Source organism: Serinus canaria, chromosome 1 (genome assembly GCF_022539315.1).
Source record: "Serinus canaria isolate serCan28SL12 chromosome 1, serCan2020, whole genome shotgun sequence".
Classification (NCBI taxonomy): domain Eukaryota; kingdom Metazoa; phylum Chordata; class Aves; order Passeriformes; family Fringillidae; genus Serinus; species Serinus canaria.
The window spans coordinates 113,427,072-113,439,333 of NC_066313.1; the positions used below are offsets into that span (position 1 = coordinate 113,427,072).

General features: G+C 52.1%; 1 protein-coding gene across 1 annotated transcript in view; it reads right to left on the reverse strand.

Moving 5' to 3' along the window:
- Positions 1-10,705: 10,705 nt before the first annotated feature.
- Positions 10,706-12,262, reverse strand: part of CLIC6 (chloride intracellular channel 6) — a 30,421-nt gene continuing 28,864 nt past the window's right edge. The window contains exon 7 of the mRNA XM_050976807.1: positions 10,706-11,022. Coding sequence (XP_050832764.1) covers positions 10,861-11,022 — 162 coding nt within the window. The 3' untranslated portion in view covers positions 10,706-10,860. The remainder of the gene's footprint in view (positions 11,023-12,262) is intronic.

Below are 12,262 nucleotides of genomic sequence, written 5' to 3' on the forward strand. Positions count from 1 at the left end.
TTCCTCAGTTCCTTTATTGCACAGCCAGAAGTTTCCTTAATAAAATCTGAATTAACTGCTCTCCACATAGCAGCAAGGAGAACTGTAAGTGATATGGAGAGCTCTACATTTCCTGAAATGTTGCTTATTGCCTTTCAAAGTCTCAGAGTTGAAAAACTGCCTCTTCTGAGGCTGAAGGAGCTGGAAACAATTGCCCATAAAGCTGTTGTTAGTAATGACAGATCAATAAGGAGCTTGTTAATTGTTGATCAGGAGTCAGGGAGGCAATGCTGGCTGCCTTTGACATTGGCCTCCCCCAGAACAGCTTGGGTTGGGAAGCCTTGGAGTGGAAGGCATTGGGAATAAATATAGTGGGGGATTAATAATTGCCTATCAGCACAAAGGGAACAAAGGGCTGGTTATAAATTGGTTTTTTAAGCATACAGGAGCATTGTTTTTGTGAAGAATTACCTCATCAGTCATGCCCCAGAGCTCCTGGAAGAGAAGGCCAAAAGTTCTCAGGATAATCTATTCTGTGGGAAGGAAAAAAACTCAGATACCTAGGGGAGAAAAATACAAAACTGTTAGAACCCTGGCTGCTGAGAATTTGAGATTTTCTGTGCTGCCAGGCACTGACCCCCAAAGAACACTGCAGGGACCTGAGGGCCTGGAGAAGCTTCCAGAATGGAATGGCAGAACTGGGAATGTGGGGGTGGAGTTTGGATAGAAGTGTGTGATATCCCAGGGTGGGAAACTCAGAGTTGGAGGGTTTAGAATATAAACATATATATACAGAGAGCAAGATGCAGGTTTTAGGGCAGAGGCTGCTCCTTCTTCTCCATGGGTTTGGGTGGTTTTGTGTAACTGGACAGAAAAGTCCCCATTGCAGGCTTCAAGTGATTAGTTATTGGGTTAAAAGTGGGAATAAGTTAGGTGTCATTTCTTAATTGGACAATTAAGCCTTAATTTAGCCTTAAAAGACCTTAGAGAGAGACAGCCAGCCATTTTTGTACCTTGTTAAGGAAAAAGTGCAGAACTCACAGTTTGTGAGACTGTAACATAGACAAGAAAAAAATAAACATTTTAGTCTGAGCATGAACTGTAATCTCAAATGCTTTCAATCCCCATCCCACATAAGAAAAAAAGAAACCAAGAGCCAGCACAAAAGCTGTGAAAGTTTAGGCTGCTACACTGTAACAACCCTGCTGATGAGAAAAGCAGTTTGTGTGTGTCCTTCCAGTTGTGTTCCTGGGATCTCAGCAAAACACAGCGTGGCTCTTGGATTTAGGCAGAGCTTTAAGAGACTTGATCCTGCAGTGGAGAACCCTGCCCAACTCTTCATCCCTCAAGTGCTGCCTGAGTCACTGAGCTTAAAGAGCTGTCTGTCCATCTGTGTGGCATCTCCAAACACTCCAAACACACCTTGGCCTTGTTTTGTGCAAGGACTCTGGAGGGGCTTCACAGCTGGCCTGCAAGCGAAGCGGAGTTGATAGAAGAAAGAACAGTTCATGGTTTTTGAGTGCATCCGTAGCAAGGAAGAAGACAAGGCCATCAGCATGGAAACAGATTAGAAAAGATCCATGAGAATCTTGGTAAACTGGACTACGTGCATAAGTAGATGTGTATGTGTGCCTTATTGAATTTCTGTAAAACTTTTAACAATTCTATTGACGTTAATTGCTTTGCACCAATGGATATAAGTTATTGTGATGTAGTTAATGACTCATGCTTTGTTAAGAGTCAATAAGCTGGAGAACACACAGAATAAAAAATTTCTTCTTCTTGGACCTCGATCATGTGTGTGTACGTCACGTCCATCCTAATGGTGACACTTTTTATAATAAATATGCATTTAGTGGCTTCGTTGCAATATCTCTTAGCTTTACCATAGCTTCTTCTATTTTATTCTAAGCATCAGTCACCTTGTTACTTCATCTCTTTTACTCTACTTTTCTTCTTTTATTTCCATGCTTTATTGAGCTGTTGGGTCAGAAAGTGTCAAGGCCGTCCTTTCCATCTATTTTTGACACAGCAGATACAATTCCCAATTAACACAAATCACAAAAACATTTTTCACAGAGCACAAAGACAGACGGCGCTGAAACTGTGTCTGTGCCCTTCCAAATGCACCCGGACAGAGGCCCCAGGGGCTGGGCTCGGCTGGGACAGTGTCACCTCTGGGCCCAGGTGTGTGAGATGTGACACTAAACCCACAGCCTTTAGTCTATTTGGGATAAGGAAACGAAGGTTTTAGTCTCCTTGGGATAGAAAACCACTTTGGATTGCACTACTCTGTTGTACACTGGGCGTAAAAGGCATAATCAATACTAAAATGGAATCATTAAAAATCCACGTGGGTCAAAAGTCATCAACAGGGAGTTAGCAACATCTCTACTGACAAAGGGTTCAAGAAAAGAAAACTAGGCTATAAAAAATGTGCACAGTTCTGTCATTTGTTGCTCTTGTCTTTTTCAACTTTTACATTTCTTTCCTCTGCTCTTCTGTTTTCTGGAAACATTGAAGCAAAACTGAGCAGCCCCAGGTAAAACCCAGCAGCCGGCTCCAAGGCTGCAGAGTGGGTGTGGAGCTCCCGGAGGACTCCCACGCCTCAGCCGGGCACAAAAGCCCCTCTCCCTTCCCGGGCTGCATGGCAGCACACAAGGAGTGAAATCAGAGTTCTCCTGATTTCCTAGGCTTGCCCTGCACCACTGATCCAGAACCTCCTCCAAGTGCAGTCAGTGAGAGCAGACAGATCAGGTGTGCTTCTGGATCTTCTGTTTTCTCTCCAATTTCCCTCTCTTGACACAGCTTTGAAGTGTTGACCTGCAGGTGGGACCACACCTGGTGTCCCCCAGGCCTCTCCTCTGGGCTGGAGAGTTCTCCTAAACCAAGGAAAAACAGGGATGGGGCTTGGAGCCACCTGGCATAGTGGAAGGTGTCCCTGCCCACGTGTCACCATGAGATGAGGGGGAGATGGCTCTGCCCCAACTGAGGGGCAAAAGAGACCATGGGATGGCAATAGACAGATTTTATTCAATCCCATGGATTTGACTGCACAAGGTGTGAGGAAGGGAGAGAGGAAGAAAGAGGAAACTCCTGTCAGAGAGAGGAGACCCAGGGCAGGAGATAATCAGCTGGAACTCCATGAGCTGTGAGGTCCCTGCCCACGCCAAGCGCTGTGTTGGGTAGAAGTTGTTCGGACTCCAGAAGTGACTCCAGAGCTGCTTTCTGCTGAGCAGGCCCTGGGCAGGGACAGGGGAGCACAGGGGACAAGGCTTCAGCCACAGGCTCAGCTCCAAGTTCCTTCTGCTGGATGTTCTCTGTACAAACTAGGAGTGAGAATGGGGAGAGGAGCCTTGGCAGCACCTTCACAGGCACAGCGAGCCCGGGAAGGAGCAGCCCTCGCTCCTGGCCCAGGCCAAACCCCGCTGCCTTTCTGAGCCAGCTCGGCTCCCGGGCCAGGGGCAGCGTCCCAGCGGGGCTGTGCTGGCTCCGCTGGGGCGGCTGCTCAGCCCTGCTGCCAAGGGCTCTCTCCCAGCACGGCTCTCTCCCAGCCGGGCTCAACGTGCGCCTTCAGTTCGCCTGCAGAGAGCAGCGCCAGCCCTGCCCTGCCCGCCCGGCCGGGAACTCTCCCGCTGGGCTGGGGCTGAGCATTCCCTCCCTGCTCACAGGGGACTCCGTGGGGCTGGCTGTGAAAATCCATCGGCACCGCAGAGAGACTGGAAATGAAACATGGAGACTCTGTTCTTGTGCCTTTTGAGAAACTTTTTTGGAAAACAGACAAATATTTAAGAACAGGAACAGTGTTGGGACAATATAATATATCGTAATAACAGCATATGGTATAATATGTTTTTACATCATAGACTGTAATATAAATATACAATATGAAATAAAAAGCAATTCTTTTCTACTTTTATTTATTCATTCAGTTTTCTCTCATTTTTCTATTCTTATCATTCTTAATGTTATTCTTTGTCTTTGTACTACTCTTTCTCACTCGTCTTCTTCATCTTTCTTAATTATATGTATTTTTAAATTCTTATTCCTATTCCTATTCCTATTCCTATTCTTCTTTTTCTTCTTCTCCTACATATTTTAAAATTCCTATTCCTATTCCTAGTATTCTTCTTCTTGCAAGTATTTCTAAATTCTTATTCCTATTCTTCTTCTACGTATTCTTAAATAATTTTTCTGTCTTGTCTTCTTTGTCTTTATTGTCGTCTTCGTCATCTTCTTTGTCTTTGTCTTCTCTGTCATTGTCTAGCAGTGCTTTGTGCTGAGAGTCCGTTCCAGGAGCCTGTGCTTTGTGCCCAAGAAATGGTTGCTGCACCTTCCAGGCCCGGGGCCGGGTGTGTGCGGGGTGGGGATGGAGGGAGCTTTGGGCTCTTTGGGTGGCCATTTTCCAAGCCTCACTGCCCAGGCCTTCGTGGCACTGCCTGGTTCAGTCTGGCTTGGCTTGCTTGGCTTTGCTGGCCCATCCAAAGCCTTTTCCCTTGCCTGCCTTGGAGGAGCTGCAGCAGCAATCTTTCAGCCCCCCCAGCTGAACCCAACAGCTGCTGCTCCCACAGCAGAGCAGCAGGACCTGCAGGAGGGGTCATCTTCATCTTTTTCACCTTCTTCACCTTTGTTGTCTTCATGTTCTTCATCTTTCCCTCGCCTGTTTTACTCCTCGGGCCGTGGCCTCAGGCAGGGACAGCAGAACAGCCCCCGCAGCGCCCGCAGCGCCCGCCTGAAGCGGGAGGGACGTTTCCTGGGGGCAGCCGGCGTCCCGCGGAGGGCCTGGGCTCCCAGCCGGGCGGGCCGGGGGCTGGGGGGGCTGTGCGGGGCAGGCGCCGGCCCTCGGCTGCACGGCTCCTGTGCCGGGCACTCAGCCCAGGCCTCCCGAGGGAAAGGCACTGGGAGCCTGTCTGCCCCAAAACCTTTCCATGTTTGGTCTCTGTCCTCCTCTGGGAGCAGCTCCAGGATGCTCACCTCGTCCCAGCCATCATCCTCCTCGGCCAAGAGCTTGGTCCCGATGCCGTGCTCGGTCTCATCCTCACAGGTCTCCTGTACGAGCCCTGTGTCACTGTCATTGTCCCAACTGGAGTGTCCTGAGGGTCTGCTGCCATTCCCTCTGGACATGTCCTGGCCAATGCAGGCTTCCTCTTGGGAAAGGTCTTGGCCAACGTCTTCTTCCCTGTCGGAAAGTTCCGTATGGCTGATGGCATCTCCTCTGGGAAGCACTTGCTCAATGTAATCTTCCCAGAAAGAGGCATCTTGGGAGTTGCTGATTTCTCCCTGGGACAGTTCTTGGTCCAAATATTGTTCCCAGCCAGAGAGTTGGTGGTAACTTGTGACTTCCCTGTGGGGCAGATCTTCCCCCATGCAACATTCACAGTCAGTCACTTCCTGGGACAGCTCTGGGTCTCCAACAACGAAAGGCTCCAGGTCATCCAAGAATTGCCAGAATTTCATTTCCTCATTGGAGCCGTTCATCCTCCTGGGCACTGCCAGCACTGACCCCGCTGCTGCCTCCTCAGCAGCTCCGGCCGGGGCAGCAGCTGCCAGCTCGGCCTCCGTGGGATGGCCTGGGGCAGGAGAGGCACTGGGCAGGGCAGGAGCTGCCCCTGCTGCCACCTCTGTGCCCACGGGGCTGGCAGAGCTGGGCCCCTCTGGGGGAAGAGCCGTGCTGTCCTCTGGATCAAGCTGGATGGCCTCTTCCACTTTGGGCAGGTCCTCATCAGTCGGGTTGCCCCCTAAAACCACCACCATGTTCTCTTCCAGAAGGGACAGCTTCTCCAAACTTGTGCTGTCCCCTGGAAAAACTTCAATGACCTCTTCCACTGAGGACAGCTCCTGGTCACTTGCGCTGTCCTCTGGAATATCCTCGATGTCCTCTTCAACTGAGGAGAGCTCCTGGTCATTTGTGCTGTCCTTAGGAGGGACCTCGATGTCCTCTTCCACTGAGGACAGCTCCTCATCATTCCTGCTGTCCTCCGCAATGTCCTCGATGTCCTCTTCCACTGAGGACAGCTCCTGGTCATTTGTGCTGTCCCCTGGAACAACCTCGATGTCCTTGTCCACTGAGGACAGCTCCTCGTCACTCATGCTGTCCTCTGGAGGGACTTTAGTGTCCTCTTCTACTGAGGACAGCTCCTGGTCACTCTGGCCGTCCTCTGGAATGTCCTCAATGTCCTCTTCCACTGAGGACAGCTCCTCATCCCTTGTGCTGTCCTCAGGAGGGACCGCGATGTCCTCTTCCACTGAGGACAGCTCCTCGTCACTCATGCTGTCCTCTGGAGCAACCTTGATCTCTTCTTCCACTGAGGACAGCTCCTCGTCACTTGTGCTGTCCCCTGGAGAGACCTTGATGTCTTCTTCCACTAAGGACAGCTCCTGGTCACTCCGGCTGTCCTCTGGAATGTCCTTGATGTCCTCTTCCACGGAGGACAGCTCCTGGTCACTGGGGCTGTCCTCATGAATGTCCTCGATTGCCTCTTCCACTGAAGACATCTCAGGCTCGGAGCTGCTGTCACCTGGAGAGAGCTGGATGGCCTCTTCTACCTGGGACAGCTCCTCATCGCCGGATGAAGGACAAGGCTGGGTGTTCTCCTCGTCCTTCACTGGGCCCAGAGGCTTCTTCCCAGAACGGGAGCTCACATCATCCTCCCCTGGGAACAGCTCTTGGGCTCCCAAATCTTCCCCTTGGGACAGGAGAAGCTCTGGGGGCTGCTCCTCCTCAGCAGCTCCCGCTGGGGCAGCAGCTGCCGGCTCGGCCTCCCTGGGACTCTGTAGGGAAGGAGAGGCGCTGGTTAGGGCAGGCACTGCCTCTGCTGCCACCTCTGTGCCCACGGGGCTGCCACAGCTGGGCCCCCTGGGGGACAAGGCTGCGGCTCCTCCTCACTCACTGGTAGCAAGGATCTGTCCCAAATCTCAGAGCTGATGTCACTTCTCCACTGGGACAGCTCCTGCCTGCTCACGTTTTCCTCCCACGGGGACAGCTTTTGCCCACTCCCATTGTCCCACCAGGGCAGCTCTGGGGCTGCAGCGTCTGCTCCTTGGGACAGCTCCTTGTCACTGCTGGCTCTCACCTGGGACAATTCCAGCTCACTCTTGTCTTCCCATGGGGACATGTGGGAGTGCCCATCTAATCCCCATGGTCAGAGGTCTTGGTACCTCTCACCTTCCCTCTGGGAAAGCTCTTGGGCCTCGTCCCACTGGGATTCTCTGGGACACTCCCATCTCTCTGCAGGGTCTGCTCATGGCATCTCTCTTCTCCCATTCCCACATCCTGCTGCCCTCTCCCATTTCTCACTGGGATATCTCTTGGATTATCACACATTATTCTCACTCTCACACCTCTTGGTACATCTCACTGAGGACTCTCCCCACTGCTACAGCTCCCAGACTGTGACAGTTTCTTCCCCTTCCGAGAGCTCATGGTGTGTCCCACCTCTGTTCTGGGAAACTTCCCCAACTCTCACACCTACCTGGCATTGGTACAGCTCTGGGCTGCTCCTGGATCTCTGCTGGGACATTTCTCGGACTCTCAGTTCTTCTCTGTGGTACGTCTCTTGCACACCTTCCCACTGGGAAAGCTTGTGGTCCAATCCAGCAAAGGGCCTCTCCTCCTCCTCCTCAGTCTGTGACAGTGGCAGGACTGACCTGCCCACTGCCCCCAACCACTGCCCGCTGGGGGCCTCCAGCCAGCTGGGCAAGGGGCTGTTGACCGAGAGTTGGAGTTGCCTTGGTCCTTGTCACTGCCCTTGTCTGTCGCTGTCGGCCTCTGTGACTGTGGGCGTCCAGCGCAGACACAGGGAGCTGCTTCCTGCACAGAGAGCGGCTCTCCTGTGACTGGGCACCCCAGGGCTCTGTGCCCCTTAGACACCCTCAGCCAGGGCAGGGCTCCCTGATGTCACAAGGCTCTCTGGCCACCACCACGTCCCACATCACAAAGGGCCCTGACAACGTGCGCCTGTGTCACCAAGGGCCACCGCCGGCAGCCCAGCATCAGAGGAGCAGCCAGGAACTGGCTGGCAGCAGCCCCGCACTTGTGGCCTTGTGGCCTCTGCTGTGCCCTGGGCCTGGAAGGTTCAGCATCCATTTCTTGGGCACAAAGCACAGGCTCCTGGAACGGACTCTCAGCACCAACAACCACAAGACAATGACAAAGAACATAAAGAAGATGAAGAACTGAAGGCGCACGTTGAGCCCGGCTGGGAGAGAGCCGTGCTGGGAGAGAGCCCTTGGCAGCAGGGCTGAGCAGCTGCCCCAGCGGAGCCAGCACAGCCCCGCTGGGACGCTGCCCCTGGCCCGGGAGCCGAGCTGGGCCTGTTCCCCAGCAGCGCTGCCTGCCTGGAGCAGCCCTGTGCCAGGCGGGAGGGCTTCCCCCGCTGCAGCCCCAGCCCAGGCAGCAGCAGCAGCAGCAGCAGCAGCAGCAGCAGCAGCAGCTCTGTGCTGCTCAGACAGATCCCTGTGGCAGCAGCTGCACGGGGCTGTGCAGCCCCCGAGCCCAAATCGGCACAGCCAGGCCTGGAGCAGCAGCTCTGGGGCTCTGCTGCTCCTGCTGGGCTGCCCCACAGGGCTCAGGGCTGAGCAGCCGTGGCTGGAGCCTGCTCTGGGCACCTCCAGCCTCGGGGCTGCTCCTGTGCTGCCTCAGGGCAGGGCCTTTCTCCGGCATTAGCTTTTCTTTCTTCTGGGATAACTCTCACAGAATGCCCAAATCCCTGGGGCTGGCAAAGCCCTCCCAGCCCAGGCAGTGCCAGCTGTGCCCCATGGCCACCCTGTGCCCAGCCCAGAGCACTCAGTGCCACCTCCAGGGGACACCTGCAGGGATGGGCACTGCAGAGCTCCCTGGGCAGCCCCTGCCAAGGCCTGAGCCCCCTTTCCATGGGCAAATTCCTGCTGCTGGCCAAGCTGAGCCTGCCCTGGCCCAGCCTGAGGCCGTTCCCTCTGCTCCTGTCCCTGTGCCCTGGGAGCAGAGCCCGACCCCCCCGGCTGTCCCCTCCTGGCAGGGGGTACAGAGGGATTGTTGGAATCTGACACGCTGAGGATTTTAAACTTTCTCTGTTGAAAGGCACAGACTCACAAGCGAGCACTGCGTTTGACCTGAGGCTGTCAGGTCAAATCAATCCAAAATTGATTAATAGCACAGGGATTACGGGTGTGTAGTTGGTTGGAACTGTGTAATATCAAAGGGTGGAAAACTTAGTATGGGGTTTTAGAATATAGTAATAAATATGAAGCCAGATGGAGCTTTTAGGGCAGAGACGGGTTCTTCTTCTTCACCTTCTTCTTCCTCCTTTTCCATGGGTTTGGGTGATATTTTGTAACTGGACAGAAAAGTCCACATTGCAGGCCTTGACAGATCAGTTATTTGGTTAAAAGGGAAAATAATCTATGTGTCATTTCTTAATTGGATAGTTTAGTCTTAAAAGACCTTGTAACAAGAGATTGTTGGCCATTTTGTGCCTTCTAATGAAAGGCTGCAGAACTCTCAGTTGTGAGGCTGTTACACTGACGAGAAATAATAAACACCTGAGTCCAAATAGGAGTTACTGTCTCAAGTGCCTTCAATCCCGACCTCGACAGAGGTAGAAAATACAAACAGAATTCACAAAGGATTGCTCCTTTCTTAGGCCCTCTCCTCCTCCTTCTCTCTGCTTTCCAGAACCAAGTAAGAATCACTGAAGAATGACAAATCCCACACGAGTATTTGGGCCTGGATGTCACCCATTTCTTCTGTCCACAGGGACAGCCAAGTGTCCCCCTCCTCCCTTGCCCAAAATCCAACAGCAGAGAGTTCCTAGGCCAACGTTCCTCTCTGTGGGAGCAGCAGGAGGGAAGTTTGAGGACTTCTGAGAGAGGGGAAGTGTCACATTCACATTCTTTGAACAATCCCTTTGCCCAGGATTTTTCTCCTGGGAAGCCTCAGAGATAAAGGAAAACAATTCTGATCTCCTTTGCTTCTCCTGTGCTGTGCCCATGTGGAATGTGTTTGGAGATTGTTCACCCCCAGGTGATTGTTCCAGTGCATTCTGCTGGAAGCTGTTTGCACTCCTTGCCCAGTCAGGGCCAGGCTGGGTCAGGGCTCTGGAGAGAGTCAGGAGTTTTCATTATTCTCTTTTTAGCCCTCTGTCAGTGTCCTTTCTGTATTCTTTAGCATAGTTTAGTACAGCATTCTTTAATCTTATATAGTATCATAAAATAATGAATTAGCCTGCTGAGAACATGGAGTCAGATTCATCCTTCCTGCCTTTGTCTGGGGGGAGCCCAAGTACAATAGGGAAGGCAGGAATTCTCCTTTCTCTCTGTCTTTCCCACACCAAAGGAGACTCCTGCAATGGGAATAGGAATTGTTCGTGGTGGAGCTGCCCTGCAGGGCTGCAGCCCAGAGGAGAGGCCTGGGGGACACCAGGTGTGCTCCCACCTGCAGGTTGGGCTCTCCCCTGGGTCAGTCAGGGGCTGCTGGGTCAGGGCAGTGAAGCAGAGAGAAACCAACCAGTCCAAGGTGAAGTTTGGGCAAGAGCTGTGAAGCAGAGACCAGAGGCAGCACTAACAAAAGGTTCAAAGTGTTCCAACAGGCCTAAACCTTCCCAAAATGCAGCCATTTGTTCTGTGGTACTGCTGCAAGTGTGTGACCTACACTGCTGCCCTAAATCCTACAAACCTCTCCCATTGATGGATGCCTTTTCCTTGGAATGGACAACCGACTTGCAGGACACACAAACACACACACACACTGTTGTTTTAAGAAGGAGTAAATAATGCAATACAATCATTATAAAAGGATTGGCCAATAGCAGAACTTAAAATCACACTGCAGAATCTCTGCTGGTTTTTGCTCTTCCAGCTTGGCTGTTGTCCACCACAGAAGCAATAAACAGAGGCACCTTCAGGTTACTTCATTCTCTTTGCCACATCCAAATAAGCATATTCAATCTCCTGGTCAGCAGGGCACGTGTTTGTGAATTCATCTCTTGCATATGCATTTTTCAAGTATCTGGAAATCCCTGTCATTTCAGGTGGGAAGTGAAAATTTCGGTATTTTTTTGCAACGACCTTTCATTAAAAGAAAAAAGGATAAAGAAGAAAAACATCATTACACATGCAATCTGCAAAAACCCCCAAACATCCCAAGCCTACTCTTTATGCCCATTTTTCATTTCCAGCGTGTGACTCTGTGTTGGTGACACAGGGCAAAGAAAAGACATAAAAAGAAGACATGGGGTGGAGAAAGCTGCTGAACTCCCTGTAAAGGATTTGTTTTGTGCCTATATTTCTATTTCTGTCTATATCTTGCTAAAGATGTGCAAAGCCACGTGGACCAGTAGAACAAACTGGAAGAGATATTGGTTAACCCAGCAAACTTAAGCCAGAGTGAAGAGAATAAACCTACAGGAATAAACTTGAAAACTTTCACAGAAACAGGAAAAATATGAATTAAAAGCCTTAATTTCAAATGATCAGGGAATACAGCTCTTGGCTGAGCCCTGATCCCTGCCTGCAGGCAGCAGGGGTGATGTGGCAGTGTGACATTCCTCCTGCATCCTTCTCCAGACATTCCCCTGACCCCAGGGGATTCTCCCCGTGCTGGCCTTGGCTGATTCCTGAGGTTTGCTGTGGGAAAGGGCTCATCCCTGGCTGCTGTCTGCAGTAGGATCAGCCAGGACATGGCTGGGCAAAGTTTTCTCTTTTGGAGGTGTTGGAAAATGATTGGATCCCCTTTTCCTCTGACAGAGTGGGAGTCTAGCAGGAAACTTCCTGAAGTGACCTTGTTGTTTGAAACCAGTGAAATTCCAGGGTGGTCATTTCTCTTCCAGAGCCTTGCAGAGTAGAACCACAGAGTCACAGAATGGTTTGGGTTGGAGGGACATCAAAGCTCATCCAGTGCCACCCCTGCCGTGGCAGGGACACCTCCCACTGTGCCAGGCTGCTCCAGCCCCAGTGTCCAACCTGGCCTTGGGCACTGCCAGGGATCCAGGGGCAGCCCCAGCTGCTCTGGGCACCCTGTGCCAGGGCCTGCCCACCCTGCCAGGGAGGAATTCCTTCCCAATACCCTATTTAACCCTTCTCTCCTTCAGCTCAAGGCCGTTCCCCCTTGTCCTGTCACTCCATGCCCTTGTGAAAAACCCCTCTCCAGCCTTCTGGGCTGTGGCAACGCCAGTCCCAGGCCCCTGGAGCTGTTCAGGTGTGTGTGGGAGCTCCACAGTCCTGCAGGAGGAGGCTGGGAGCCTTGCCTGGAGGCACTGGGTGGGGGCCAACCTGTCAGAATTGGAAATTACCCATGGGAGAGACAGAA